At 40.0% G+C, this 16,027-nt stretch overlaps 1 protein-coding gene across 1 annotated transcript; it reads left to right on the top strand.

The window, feature by feature from the left end:
* The first annotated feature begins 2,465 nt into the window (after nt 1-2,465).
* Nucleotides 2,466-14,823, top strand: LOC146635825 (uncharacterized). The gene is made up of 12 exons (XM_085350225.1): nt 2,466-2,585; nt 2,675-2,862; nt 3,024-3,055; nt 8,278-8,386; nt 8,553-8,691; nt 8,934-9,114; nt 9,660-9,801; nt 10,306-10,449; nt 10,997-11,049; nt 11,550-11,650; nt 12,043-12,174; nt 14,578-14,823. The coding sequence occupies exons 1-12, from the start codon at nt 2,466-2,468 to the stop codon at nt 14,821-14,823; spliced, it is 1,587 nt and encodes a 528-aa protein (XP_085206351.1).
* The last annotated feature ends 1,204 nt before the right edge of the window (nt 14,824-16,027 follow it).

The following is a 16,027-nucleotide window of genomic DNA, read 5'->3' as shown; positions in this document are numbered from 1 at the left end:
ACCATAGCTCAACAGTGTTTCAATATCAGAATCTGACATTGTTTCAATGTCAGCAGTATTAGAAAATATAACGTTGAATCAACGTCAGGTTTCAACATTGATTCAACATCAAAACCTGACGTTGTTTCAACGTTAAAAAAGGGTGCAAGAGTGACGTTAGGTCAACGTCACACTTCAACGTTGATTCAATGACACAGCCTGATATTGACTCAACATTGTTTCAATGTTTCCTTGCTATCTGGGAATAGCCCCTGGGACACACAAACCCCTCCCCCACGATAAGGTAGCGATTCACGGAGTGGGGGGGGGGGGGGTTTCCTCCTGGCTTTGGAACACTGGACCAGCTCTTTACCCTCTCCAGGATACTCGATGGCGCATGGGAGTTTGCCATTCGACCGTGTCCCTCGAGGGGTCCTGTGAGGGGTGCTCCGGCAGTATGGGGTGTCTGGCCCATTGCTATGGGCCATTCAGTCCTTATATGACCATTGCGAGAGCTTTGTCCGTATAGCCGGCAATAAGTCGGACTCGTTCCTGATGGGAGATGGTCTCCGCCAGGGCTGCCCTTTGTCACCGATTCTGTTCATAACATTTATGGACAGAATTTCTAGGCGTAGCCAAGTGGCGGAAGGCTTCCACTTCTCAGGATCTCACCTCTGCTTTTCGCAGATGATGTGGTCCTGGTTAAGGTTTTCCGGGCATGTCCCACCGGGAGGAGGCCCTGGGGCAGACCCAGGACACGCTGGAGAGATGCTGCTGCCCCCGCGACCCGGCCCCGGATAAGCGGAAGAAAATGGATGAATGGATGGAGAAAAATTCTTTTGCAGCTACTGTAATGAACTCAATCAGCTAACTTGGTGAAGTGGTTTAGTTAGTTTGTTAAGTATTAGCTCGTTAATTGTTAGCTAACTGTGCTGCTGAGTGAGAATTGCTTTCCTGACATTTCACTAAAGTGGAAACCGGAAATCTAAAAGAAAATTTGAATACTTATAACTCACATTTCAGAGCAAATAAGTGCAGACACATAGGTGGGCCTCGATATGTCTCTCTCTTTAATCTGATTATTTCCTCTCTCCAAAGGTAGTTAAAAACTCCCTGGCAGCTGTCCCCGAGGAGATTCTCCTAGAGACCTAGAGACCCACAAAATATTGTGAGGCCATCGTGGTTGATGCACCTCTGCAACATCACATGCAAGTCAGGAATACTGGCTTTTGATTGGAAGCAAGTGAAAGGAGAAGGCGATCAGCTTTCTGTTTATCTAATTCCAGGCAAATGGCTCATTTGGTTACAGCTGTCACCAGCTGAGATCATCCAGGCAAAAGTAGGGTTATTTCCTTGTTTTGCCTGTTTGAGGAGGAAGATTTTTCCATTGGCTATACATTTTGCATACACATTAGTTTGTAGCCATAAAGTGTAAAAACAACAGCTCTCTGTTTGATTCACAGTCAGCTGAGCTCTTCACTGTAATCCAGATCTGATAACAACTCTCTGAACAGCTCTGCGGACCGGATAGGAAACTGTGAGTACGACACACTGATAATCCTTTATTTAGAAATGAAATGTACACTTTAATGTGATTTTCTAAAGATTCTGATTTATTAGATCAGTTAATGTAATATACTAAATAAATGTTTCTATGACTGTTGCTGGCTTCACAGTGTCCTGAGAGATGATTTACTTGGGAGATGTTTAAGGTCATCACAGAGTAAACAGAAATATCTTGCAAAGTTAACCAATGAATGCAAATTACTTTGTTGAAAAGGTCCTAATGTTTCCAACTTTCCTGCAAGACACAACAGAAAATTTCAGTATTTTGAATGTGCTGTTTATATTACAATGCCTGGAATTCATACAGGTTACCCAAATACCAGCACCAGGACAAACAAGCTTAAACCATTTAGCAGCAGTTTGCAGAATGGGAAATATCCATTGCGGTTTGGCACGTTTCACCTCTTAAGGAAAGCATATTAGAATGCATATATTCCCACATGCATCCAAATGTAAACAACATACATTAATGAAGCATGGAGGTTCAACCCTCTGTGATCTGTTGTGCACAGAAATCCCTGATTTCTAGTCTGATTTTCTAGTCTTTGGCTTGGAAGGAAATTGGTTTGGAAACATATTTGGCGATGCTTCATCTCCTGCTTTGTGTTTGTGTAGCAGTCCCGTCACAAACCTGTCCATTATGCTAACAGTGTCCAAGAGTTCTTTTTTTTTCGTAACGCGCCTCCCCTGTAATGGCTCTGGGCCCCCCTTAGGGGGCGGGCCCCACACTTTGGGAACCTCTGTTCTAATAGGCGTTTCCTCATTCCAGGTAATTTTCTGGTTTACAAACTGAATCAACTTCCATGTGGGAAAAAACATCAGACAAAAGGACAGAGAGTGAAAGTGAGGCTGTCTTTGGAAGTACAGGTGTTCATGTTGACAGTGATTTCTGCCTTTGTAGAGAGAGACACACATTCATCATGTTGCTCTCTGAGACATCTTTGGTGCTGCTGATGGTTTGCGGCACTCAGGCTTCACATTTTTTAGGCACAGTCATGACCTACTACCCAAAGGACACTTTTGCAGATGGATCTGTCACAGTGAGTACATTTTCTTTCTTAAAATAATGTACTTACTTTTAAAAATCTTACAAGACCTAAGTGAACACTTTGTGGCTGTAAATTTAAAGGTGACTCTTCGGTATAAGTTGAACTTCCACGACTGCACATCTGATAACATATGGAGTTGCCTCAGTGGTGATTGTGGGACTGGAACCTACACACTACATGTGGTAAAACAGGAGAGCAGCGGAGACTGGTGTCAGAGAGAGGGAATCATGACTCGACGGGTTTCCAGCAACGCTCTGTTCGAGCTTTGGTGAGTGTACAACAACAGGAAAAGTAATTTAAGTGTGACAAAAAAAATTCCCCAAAACATCAGCAACTTCACTAATCATAATCTTTTTGGTGACTCATAACTAATAATTTACTAAAACATGTTGTCTTCAGAGTTTGAACTGAACTGAATTTTCTATCAAGGTTGAATAGTGGTGACTGGATATCAAACATCAACTAGAAAAATTTGCATTTCCTGCGAAAATGCTGTGTGGATGCCTTAACGCTGAAGATGTCTGCTGAAAAAAGCTGAAAAAGTTGAAAAAACAAAACAAAAAACATTGCCCTGAGCAGGATTCGAACCTGGCCCTTCTGGTCTAAAGGCGGCAATTCACCTCACTGCACCAAACTCATTCACACAAAGAAGAGGTGGAGAGAGTGACAATTGTGGTGAAATTAGCAGAAGCTGCTTAGAATTGTGCTGATAAGAGGTGAAAAAGCTAAACATTTGGCAGAAAAGAGGTGAATCAGAAGAATTTCTGCTGAAAAGAGGCAAAGAAGCAAAAAGATGAGCTGAAAAGAGGTGTAGAAGCAGAAGTACTTGCTGAAGATGGCTGTATGTGTAATGACACACTGGAGAGCAGTGACACACAAGAAAGCAGAGCGCATGCAAGCAGGGAACATGTGTAGCAACTGTCACAGGTAGGATTCAAACCTCTGCCACCGGGTCTCACGGCAGATGCCCTACCCTCTGAGCCAAATGAGTTCTGGTCACAAGCAAAGATATGATGAGAGGGACAATGTGCACTGTGGAGCAGAAGCTCAAATTAGCAGAAAAGAGGTGAAGAGGAAGAACTTTGTTGTGAAATGAGGTAAAGAAACTGAAATTTGTGCTTAAAACAAGTGAAAAAGCTGAACTCTGAAATCCTGCTAAAACAGCAGAAGAGGCTGACATTTTTCAGCTACTCATTGAGCCAAACTGGTTCTCACGTAACTGAAAAAAGGTGGAAAAGCTTACAATTCTAATGAAAACAGCAGAAGAGGCTGAGATTTGTGCTGATAAGAGGTGAAAATGCTGAACCAATCAGAGGTACTGCTTCTGTCTGCTTCATCAGGCTGTGTACTTGTATGTATTTCTGCCATAGACTGTTAACAAGAATGTGAGGTCCATATTAGAAAAGCTGCTAAAATCATAAAACTTTGCAGAATTGTAATAAATTATCAATATGAATTACCGGTCTGTGATAGTGTATAAATTTGTACTCAAAAACTAGGTGGGATAGAAGCATAATTCTTGCACTGGGTGAATCAGCGGACTTTGGTGTACTTTGACTACGATTTACATAGCTCTTTGTATCTCCGTCGCGGAGACATGACGAGAGAAGAAATGGCTTAATTTTCGGAGTTTGAAAAATGAGAGGAGGACAGATTTCCACCCCTCAAACATGTTTTTGCAGAAACACTGTAATTTCGCTTAAATAGTATGAAATAGCAGTAATACTATGATTTGGCAGAAATACTACTTTTTAGCACAAATACTATTGTACAGAATGGTGTACGTCAGTTTAATGCTGGGTGGTGCTGCAATAGTAACTATCCTCGGTCAGAAGGAGAGGCTGACATCCAGGGATTAGATTACCACAGGTGGAGTTTATTGGCGGTCAGATGGATGGTACAGGGAGGCATGGCATACAGTAGGAGGATGTGGAGAGGTGATATGGTGTGGTTTCTATGATTAAGAACACTGGCAACAAATTCCTCCACTACAAATCAGTCTGATACCACTTCTTACAGGGTTCACGTTTACTAAGGCACTACCCAAAAGGCGCCACAAGAGGGCACTCCAACACAAGAGATGACCTATTTACACTGTAAACACCCCCTACTTAGCCACTACATACTACAGTGATATTACAGTATACAAATTCACACAAATACTATGATTTGGCAGAAATACTATGACTTAGTAGTAATACTATAACATAACAGTTCAATGTTCTTGCACAAATACCACAATATGGCAGAAATACTATGTTTTAGCATAAATACTGTGATTTGGTATAAATACTACGATTTGGCACACATACTATATTCCGCAGATACACTATAACATAACAGATATTCTACGACTTAGTAGTAATACTATAACATAACAGAATTATTAATTGGGCACAAATACCACAATTTGGCAAAAATACTATGATTGGGTACAAATACTATGATTTGGCAATAATACTGCATTTTAACACAACTACTGAGATTTGATTGAAATACTATGATTTTGAAGAAATACTATTACTCCATACAAATACGATGCTTTGGGACAAATACTATGTTTGGGTTCCAATACTATGATGTGCAACAAATACTATGATTTGGCACAAGTACTATGATTTAGTACAAATACTATGATTTGGCAGAAATACTATGCCTTAGTAGTAATACTATAACATAAGAGATATACTATGGTTTTGCAGACAAACCAAGTTTTCTGCACAAATACCATGATTTGGAACAAATGCTATGATTTAGCAGAAATACTAAGATTGGGTACAAATACTATGATTTGGCAATAATACTGCGTTTTAACAACAACTACTGAGATTTGATTGAAATACTATGACTCCATACAAATACGATGCTTTGGCACAAATACTATGATTTGGCAGAAATACTATGACTTAGTAGTAATACTATAACATAACAGATTTCCTAAAAAAAACTATGAAATTGCAGTAATTCTATGACTTGGCAGAGATACTACGTTTTAGTACAAATACTATAACAACGCAGAAATACTATGACTTAGTAGTAATACTATAACATAACAGTTCAATGTTCTTGCACAAATGCCACAATATGGCAGAAATACTATGTTTTAGCACAAATACTGTGATTTGGTATAAATACTACGATTTGGCACAAATACTATATTCCGCAGATACACTATAACATAACAGATATTCTACAACTTAGTAGTAATACTATAACATAACAGAATTATTAATTGGGCACAAATACCACAATTTGGCAAAAATACTATGATTTGGCACAAATACAATGACATGGCAAAAATACTATGATTGGGTACAAATACTATGATTTGGCAATAATACTGCATTTTAACACAACTACTGAGATTTGATTGAAATACTATGATTTTGAAGAAATACTATTACTCCATACAAATACGATGCTTTGGGACAAATACTATGTTTTGGTTCCAATACTATGATGTGCAACAAATACTATGATTTGGCACAAGTACTATGATTTAGTACAAATACTATGATTTGGCAGAAATACTATGCCTTAGTAGTAATACTATAACATAAGGGATATACTATGGTTTTGCAGACATACTATGTTTTTGCACAAATACCATGATTTGGCACAAATGCTATGATTTAGCAGAAATACTATGAATGGGTACAAATACTATGATTTTGCAATAATACTGCGTTTTAACAACAACTACTGAGATTTGATTGAAATACTATGATTTAGAAGAAATACTATGACTCCATACAAATACGATGCTTTGGCACAAATACTATGATTTGGCACAAGTACTATCATTTAGTACAAATAATGTGATTGGGCAGAAGTACTATGTTTCAGTACAAATACTCTGATTTAGCAGAAATACTATGTTTTAACATAAATACTATCTTTTGGCAGAAATTCCTGCTAAAAAGGACTATTTCTGCTTTTTAGCAGAAATACTGTAATTTGGCATGAATACTATAATTTGGTATAAATACTGTGATTTGGCACATATAATATATTCAGCACATATACTATAACATAACAGAAATATTATGATTTGGCCCCAAAACCATGATTTTGCACAAATACCATGATTTGGCAAATATACTATGATTTTTCAAAAAATACTATGATTTAGCAGAAGTACTAAGATGTAGTAGAAGTACTTTGCTTTAGCAGAAATACTATGATTGAGGAGTAATACCTAAACATAGGAGAAATATTGATACACAGACACACATACACAGACAGTAAAGGGAACAGGAGCTGTTGAGAGTCTGGGCTTGGTATATGTAGGTCAGTTAAATTAGCTGCACCTGCTGTAGTCAGCCCTTACACACGCAGACACAGAGAGAGGTGTGAGTTTTCTTCAGTGTATTTCTGACATTCAGGATTCCCCTCGAACAAATGGCCATAATTTCCTAACCGTAGAGGCTAGAACGGTCATTCAGACATTGTTTTGTTCAGAAGAGATGGGGGAATCTTCAGGTCTTCATAATTCAGAGATAAAATATAAATTATTAAAGATATATGACTTGTAATACACTGTAACTGAGTAGAGGCGAAGCAAAAACTGCCTTGACTTGCTCTCAAACAACCTTTGGTAACTCTAAATCTATATGGAGCATCAAAATCATTCTTTCACCGTAAGAAACAGCAGGCTTTGGTGAACAGTCATGGAAATTTTCAGGGCTCTGTGGAAATCCATCAAAAAGATATGATGAGAGAAAAAAGTGACTCATTTCCAGAATTTGAAATCTGATGAAATCTGAGCGAGGGACAAATTTCCTACCCTCAAACAAGTCTAACTCATCTCAGAACGGTAATAGGTGAGAAAATAATTCTTGAATTGTGAGCATCAGGAGTGTCTGAAGATATACCGGGACAAGCCTCATGTCTTAACTTCGCTTCGTTAAGGAGATATGACAATTTGAAAATGCCTCTCATTAGAGAAATCCAGCGGTGATTTTGAACAAACTCTCCATTGAGTTTATATGGAGAGTTTTCTGACTTTGTGTTACTCTGAGGAGATTTGCAAAATAACTATGAGTCCCACAACAATGATAGGGACAGTTTCTGAAAGCCAGCAAAAATACCTACGTTTTGGTGTATAATCTGTGGGGCTTGAGTGGAAATTGAGCGAGTAGCAAGAAGTTGTTTGGACATGAAGAGAAAATTCAAACAGTTTCACTGTCCCCTCTGAGTTAATTGCATAGCAACCATAGCAACGCATGTATTTTCTGAAAAATCACAATTTTGCAACTGAAGACTTAAAGAGAGATAAGATGAAAACAGTAGAAGATCTGAAAAAGCTGAATCATACAGGAATAGCCCAATCATTTGAGAACGTTTTAAAGTTTGAATGGAGTTTCTAGGTGAAAGTATGAGGCAGTAGTTAAGTTTCAAAGACAAGAAAGTTTTAGCAGAATTGTGGAAGTTTCCCATTCATTTCAATGGGACAAATTAAAGGAAAAAAGTGTAATATTTTAAAAAGTATAATAGTAATAAACACCAAAAGTCATAGCCGGCATAAGCAGAAAGAGCAGAACAGTTTAGAGTTTGAACGGTGAAAATAGCACAAAAATTGTGGAAGTAGATCCACGGCGAAAAGTGTACGGAAACACCCGGAATAATAAAGAATAAAGAGAAACAGGAACTCAATAGTGTGGATGCCTATTAAGGCATCCACACAATAACATCATATACTGGAGAGCTGTGACTCGGGTGGAACTGAGGAACCGGTCCGACACCGGCAAAGCCAACACATCACCTCAGACCACCATCCTACCAGCTGTGAGGTAAGCCCACTTAATGTGTGTCTATGTTTGCCTAGTTTTCTTTTATAGTTCATATTTTACATTCATCCCTTTCATATTAAAATGTATTTAACAAAGTATTTATCAAATGTTCTTTACATCGAAATGAATACAGCAAATAGAGCTACAATCTTTGTTTCTCTCTCAGAGTTCCTTCAAACTGTCAGAGAGATTTCAGCCTGTTGATGTTTGACCCTGATGGAGACGAAGTTAAATGCAGATATGGAAACTCTGCACTCTCAGAGTGTAACCCCTGCACTCCACCGTCTGTCCTCAGCCTCTCATCGGTGAGCAATGATTGTTACTCTCATGTCAGATGAGACAGGCAAAGACTAAAAGCTGGCACAGACAGTCATGCAATAATGTGATGGGAATGTTTTAATTGAATTACAATTGATCTAAATTTTGTAGAAGTGAAAGTTTATCCAAAACAAACAACAACTACATTTTTTTATATCCTTGAATTGAATTGCATGACAGAAAACATTTTGGTTATTTTAACTTCAAGCCCATTTTCGTCCTCTTGCAGTCGTCTTGTACTCTGTCATTCAGCCCCACCAGCAGCAGTAATGAAGGTTCGTATGTAGTACAGCTGGTGATGGAGGACTTCCCCAGACAGACCATCACTCTAACTCAAACCAGCGGGACACAAACAACAATAACTACCAACGATGCCATCAGCAAAATACCGATTCAGTTTGCTTTGAAAGGTACCAATATACGTTTCATTATCTTACAATGAAAGCACTAAAGAGCTGCTGACGATGAACTTAGTGCTCGGCCTGATGTACAGAGATGTTTGACCACCAGTGTAATCAAGACTGATTCTCTGGACCAACAAATATTAATCTGTCCAGCAGATATTTGTCATGGCTGTTGAAGATAAGCAGGAATAGTGGACCTGAGAGCTGAACTCGAGGAGGCAAAGTGAACTCAAAACATGCGGCATTATTGTAAGATTGCAGACAGAACAGAAAACTAACTAATCTCGGAAAGCAAAACTAACAGGCAGGCAAGTTGGCTAACAGAACACACAGTGTCGTACGAACACAGAGAAGTGGCACCAGGGCAGGCACAGAACAGAAACCAAACAAATGGCAAATCTTAATGAAAGACACAAACAGAATAAACAAGAACATAAAATATTATAAATAAACAAAACACAAAGTCATCAGACTCATGACTATGACAAAATTTACCTTGGATCATCTTTCCATCCTGTGAGAATCACCTTAACTTCTCTGTATTCTTCCAGTTGATCCTGCAGTGCCATCCTGCACAGAAGGACTCTTTCTGCCCAAGTTTCTTCCTCCAACACCAGCCAACGGAGCTCAGCTCTACAACAATGTCAGTCAGACTCTGGAAATTAACATCAATGCAGAGGCACTTAACTCCATGTAAGTAAAACACAGTTAAAGACTTTGTCTGAATATATAAAAGTTTAAATATTACCTATTGCCTGAAACGGTAAAATATTTATTTCAGGGCAGCCTCTAGGTAGATATAAAATATAGTCCTACAAGTCATGAATCTAATAGAAATGAGTGATGTGCAAATCTAAAATATGTTTCAGGTTATTAAGTTACATATCTGACCAGATCTTTAGTAATAAAAAACTCCAGTGCTGATGTACAAGATTACAGTCAGGTGTCAATTTAGACGACACAGTAAGTGAAACACAGCCAAAACCATACAGATTTAAGGACATAAATACTTAAAGATTAGGTAAAACAACAATAATAAACATTGAAAGTTACCAACAAGAAACATTTCCATCGTTGGTTGGTTTGAGAAAAAAACATGACTAGATAAAAGAAACAAAAGAAACATGCTCCTTTTGCAGACGTGGAGATTTTGGGAAAAGAAAATTTACAAATTTTGGATTTTTGTGTTTGTTGAAGGATCTCTGAGCTGCTCTACAGCGGGCCGTACAATTTAATCAGTAGTACATCAGGACCTGGACAGTTCATCCTGAGATGGACACCATCTGAAAGTGAAGATGGACAAACCCTCCCCATCTGTTTTGTTGTCCAGGCAGTTTTCAGGTCAGTCTCATGTTTCATACTCTGTAGAAAGTTATAATATTTTTTATTTTTTGAGATTACAGTTGTTGTCAGAAGGCAACATATAAACCAGGAACCTTCCATGTTTTGAAAACATGCTCGATTAAAATACAAAGTGTCCTTGGTTAAGTAACTTGAAGTTGTCATGTGATTGAAGGGCTATATAATGAAACATTAAACTTTATCATGATTTGCCTTGGCATCGCTCAATCATGTTATTTTCTAAAAAGGCTTTAAGTGATTTTTTTTTGTCATATTTGTTGTGTTTTGATCAAATTTATCACATTTACCTTGAAAACATTTTGGCTTCGCTGATCTTTTACACAACCATTTTTACTGAAATAATTACATACACTTCTCAAGAGCAGTTTTTACCAAACCATCAGATTTCCATTTATTGTTAACTTTTCTTTTTGAGTGCAGTGTGTCTGTGTGAATTTTGTCTTGTGATCTAACCATCATCATCAGAATCCCTTAAGGAGTGTTGAACAGGTATATTTGAAAAAGAAACTTGCACTTATTTCTGCAGTGGGACCAAGTATCACTCAGAGCTTCGATGTGTCGCTGTGACTGTTGGAAACGGTGAGTAGAGTCCTTCACCATTTCAGCCACATTTAAATCTAATTTACTGGATCAGTGTAACTGAGCTATAACCTCTAATTCTGACTGTTCATAGGACCAATAATAACCACAACAACTACCACCAGTACTCCAACTACCTAGAAATATGGTATCTAACCAGATTCTTACTCTGGATGGCATTACCTTGGCCTCCAGTAACACTGTGAGGAACCTTGGAGTCATTTTTGACCAGGATATGTCCTTCAATGCACATATTAAACAAATATGTAAGACTGCTTTCTCCCACTTGCGCCCCTCCCTGATCCTGGTTCTACTGGAGGTTTCTTCCTGTTAAAAGGGAGTTTTTCCTTCCCACTGTTGCCAAAGTGCTTGTTTTTTTCTCTATATGTATTATTGTAGGGTCTACCTTACCGTTTAAAACACCTTGCGGCGGCTGTTGTTGTGATTTGGCGCTGTATATATAAAATTGAATTGAAATTCGGCCTTTTCTTTCTCTGCAGATGTCAAATCTTCCCGAGCCTTGAGGTCAGTGAAGGTTCAGCTAAGGGCAGGATCTGCAGACCTGAACGACCCCACAGTGCAAGAATCCATCCTACAGCAGGTCAGAGGACACACAGGCCCCGATACAAGGAACAGACTGCTATGACTGTTCCTTGTAGAGAGCAGTGAGTCTGTGCAGTCCAGGTTCAGGGACACGTGACAGCACACAGCTGCAGACATACGGGGCTCATTTAATGGAATCCCATCGATTTTTGTTATTTAACCTTTTTTCATTCTTAACTTGAAGAAGTCATTTAATTTCTGATTACTGTGAGGAGACGAAGTGACCCAATGACAGGCAATGAGGCCTAATAACAAACTTCAGTTTCATCACCAGCCAGTTCATTTAGTACATTTCCCCCAGAAACAGCACGAACAACGTTTTCTGCTCACTACAGAAACAACGGCTGATTAATGAGGAGCTTCTTTTAATGTGTGAAAACTGTGTTTCAGGTGAGGGAGAAGCTGCTGGAGCAAGGGATCAGAGAAGAGGTGAAGCTGAGGTGGAAGGTGCAGCCTGATGGGAAGATTTTCCACAGAGAGGAGGAGACAGCCGGTTACTGTGAGAAGGAAGACTGTGGGTCGGTTTAGTCTGAACGTTATTGGCTGATGTTCCTCAGATGATCTAATTCAACTAATTTCCATCTCTATACTCTGACTGCTGGACTATAATAGCTTTGCATGACTGCTAGTTGGAAATAATCCTTATTTATCCTAAGCTTAGATCAAAGAGTGTCTGATGAGCTGTTTTATGCCTCTGTTTTTTCTGATTGGTGAAGCTAAAGTTTGCAGGTGGACAGGTCTTATCTTTGTTCATCTCTGTTCCTGGACTTTGTGAAGCAATTCTTACCAAAGGCCATTTGTGGACAGAGCATTTAGAATAGAAATGTACCCATGCAAAGTAACTAAATGTTTAAAACTGTGTAACCTTTGACTGAAAATAAATAAAAAATATTATACAATGGAATACAAGTTATTGACCATGTTTATGAATTTTAGGGCTTTTCAAACAACATTTTTTAAGATGTAATATCTCCCACAAAGATACAAAACACAGAAATGACAAAAGCTGTCATTGACCCTGAGTTTTTTGCCTGAGTTTGGAGTTTTTGTATTTACATTTTTGCCTTTTTCTGTACATATAGTGTTCTGAGTTTTGGGGGTCTGTATTACATTTAACAAGGTTTAGCCTTAGTTTTATCTTTAGGTTTTCTGGTTTAGTTTTCTTTGTGATTATAGATCTGTTCTAAAGTTAAATAATTTTTTTGACACATTTCATTTTATTCTCAAGAAAACTATAAATAATTTTAGTTGTTGTAATAAATCTTTTCCATCACTAGCAACATGCTGGGGAATTCTAATATTATGGTCCTTCACATCTACTGTGAGTATAACTTTAAAACTTACACACAAAGTAGTGTGCTGTTTTATATTTGATTGTGTTTTTTTAACAGTTATTGTTGCATTAATTTATAAGAAACATGTAAATATATTCAAACCACTTAAAAAAAACTAGCTGCTGTCCTTTGTAACCTTTTTTTTTTTTTTTTTTTTGGCCTGTCCCGTTTGGCTCTTTTGCCATCAGAATTGTTGTCTAAAGGCAAAGAAAGATGCCCAACGGATTTACTTTACCAAACTGACCATCCCAGCCTTGCCGTAATGGTCCATTTGATTCATCTTTTATTGTTTATTTTATTTTCACTTACTGAATACGGGACAGACTTGACTGGGGGAAAGAAGGGGAGAAAGAAAGAGGGAAAGAGAAACAGCTGAGAAGAGGGACGGGGGAGAAGGGCAAAAGACAAAAACCAACAGAACGGGCAGAGAAAAAAAAAATGCATCTATCAATCACCTGGATCACCTGCTGAGAAAGAAAAAAGAAAGCAAGCAGAAGAGAACAAGAGTAATAGAATAAACAACATCACAATGATATATGGGAATATGACAGTAAATACTAAATGTTAAACATTATTGTGCAGCACATAAGATCAACAGAACACAGTGTGCTTTGAGGTAGGAGCCAAAAAGGGTGTAGTTTGTGGGTGTGATCACCCGTGTGTACACCTGTGAGCATGGACGCGCTTGTTTTTTGTTTTTTTAAAAGGTTCCTTCATGTAATAATCTGCTAGAGGGTGTGGGGGGGCCACAGCCCCGTCCTCCAGGGCTTGAAGCAGGTGTGGAGGAGATCAAAACTCCAGACATCCAGAGGCCCCCAGAACACAAGAGACCAAGGAAGACCAACAGAGGGGCAGCTGCGCCACTGTCCCGGAAAGAGCTGAGGAGAGTCCCAGATGAGGGCTCACTCAGCAGCCGCGGAGCAGAAGCCAGGGGGAGTTGCAGTGACGCGCCCGTGAGCTCCGCCGGCAGCCAGCTGCGCCTGAGTGACCGAGCCCCAGGCCGAGAGGCCGGGGGCACCCCACCTCCGAAGTGGCCCGAGCGAGCCCCAGGCTCCAGGCCCCGATAAGCGGCCGCCAAGGAGTGAGCCGGTGTGTACCTGGACGCCCATCCCCGGACACAAAGAACCACCAACGCACCGATGTCTGAGGGGGTCCGCCACTGGCAGGGGAAGTGGTGGTAGGGGGAGATAGGCCTCCAAACCTTGGAGGGCCTGAGATGTCCCCAGAGAGGTGGCGCCTGACACCCAACCTGACATATAGACACAGACATACAGGCACACACAGATACAAACATCCATTCCCACCCTCATGCTCTCATATGCACTTACTCCACACTCAACCAACGTGGAGACAGACATAAAGAGACGCTGTACACACGATCACACTCCCCAAGCGTACTCTACAAACCGGGTCTAGGTGCCCCCGCCCCTGGAGGGGGGAACTGCACCCAGACCCAGGTGGTGTTTCCCTTTTCCCTGCGGTGGGGGGAGGCAGACCGCCCCGACTCCGCAGCAGCAGGAAGGCTCCACACTCCAGACCGCAGTCGGACGGCCAACTCCTCCTCCTAGTCCTAGCCCCCCTGCTCCAGCAGGTCGCAGAGAACGGGGGTGAGAGTACTACTACTACTCCAACTACAACAACTACTACCAGTACTACAACTACAACAACTACTACCAGTACTACAACTACTCCAACTACTACTAGTACTACAACTACTCCAACTACTCCAACTACTACTAGTACTACAACTACTCCAACTACAACAACTACCACGAGTACTCCAATTACTACACCTACATCAACTACACCCAGTAAACCATCATGTGAGTATGAATGAAATGAGGTGATGTTTACTTAGCTACTTTGTCTTAGTGCAGGATATATTACTCTCACTTTAGTTCATGTCTATTAATTGCTGGTCACATCAAAACAGTAAAATTTCATAATAATAATGGACTGCATTTATATAGCGCTTTTCGAGACCCTCAAAGCGCTTTACAATTCCACTATTCATTCACTCACACACTGGTGGAGGCAAGCTACAGTTGTAGCCACAGCTGCCCTGGGGCAGACTGACAGAGGCGAGGCTGCCATATCGCACCATCAGCCCCACTGGCCAACACCAGTAGGCGGTAGGTGAAGTGTCTTGCCCAAGGACACAACAACCGAGACTGTCCAAGCCAGGGCTCGAACCGGCAACCGTCTGATTACAAGACGAACTGCCAACTCTTGAGCCACGAATGCCCCAAATGTGATCACATCAGTTTTATATCACTTTATTTTACACTACATAATACTCTCAATTCACAAGTTGCAAAATACTTGGTTTTAAAGTATGCTGAGTGAATTGACTAACTGCATACAAAATCAAAAGTCCAAAATAAAGGCATGCACTAATTACAGGTGATTTTCACCAGGTCACAAAACACAGGGGTTTTATCTACAATCAGGCTACGTCCACACGTACACGGGTATTTTGGAAAACAGAGATTTTCCATTTTCGTTTTAAAAAATAATCCCGTTCACACCTAAATGCAAAAATGAAGGAAAACACTGCTAGGAACATGCCAAAGGAGCAGATTTCTAACCGTGTAGAAATATTGGCCAATCAGAAGTCTAGAAGCCTCTGACAGGTTTGTAGCTTGAACCTATTCGCTGGAACGTTGAAGACAATATAATTACACAGCAAGCAAGACACGAAGTAGGCAAAGTTCTTTATGTTTCTCGTGCACGGGAGAGAACCAGACAAACGCCGTTCCTTCGCTTGACCCCAGTTGCTCTCGTCCGCTCCCCTGTAACACTGCTCTTTTATTGAGGTTACATGAATATACATAGGTTCATTAACATATGACGTCTACATACAAACAAAGAGTACCTTGCCTGTGCGTTGTGTAAGTATGTGTGTGTGTGTGTGTGTGTGGGGTCAGAGTGTGACCCCATAAATGACTTCCCTAACTCTGCTGGTCTGAAAGTCCAGCAGTTCATCTAAACAAAAGGCACTTAGACTAAAAGAGATATAGATACGTTTATCCTACCATAAA

The sequence above is a fragment of the Diplotaxodon limnothrissa genome, linkage group LG3 (assembly GCF_057381915.1).
Source record: "Diplotaxodon limnothrissa isolate DT_005_m linkage group LG3, D_limnothrissa_male_GT1.1, whole genome shotgun sequence".
NCBI lineage: Eukaryota > Metazoa > Chordata > Actinopteri > Cichliformes > Cichlidae > Diplotaxodon > Diplotaxodon limnothrissa.
Note: the sequence above shows the minus strand (reverse complement) of the source record. Positions and strands in the feature narration are given on the sequence as shown.

What these genes read in the sequence shown, in the direction of transcription:
- LOC146635825 (XM_085350225.1), top strand. Translation starts at nt 2,466, where the DNA reads ATGTTGCTCTCTGAGACATCTTTGGTGCTGCTGATGGTTTGCGGCACT. An exon ending in TTGCAGATGGATCTGTCACA is followed by an intron (nt 2,586 to 2,674) that starts GTGAGTACATTT and finishes GTAAATTTAAAG; the next exon opens with GTGACTCTTCGGTATAAGTT. An exon ending in AAGAATCCATCCTACAGCAG is followed by an intron (nt 11,651 to 12,042) that starts GTCAGAGGACAC and finishes ACTGTGTTTCAG; the next exon opens with GTGAGGGAGAAGCTGCTGGA.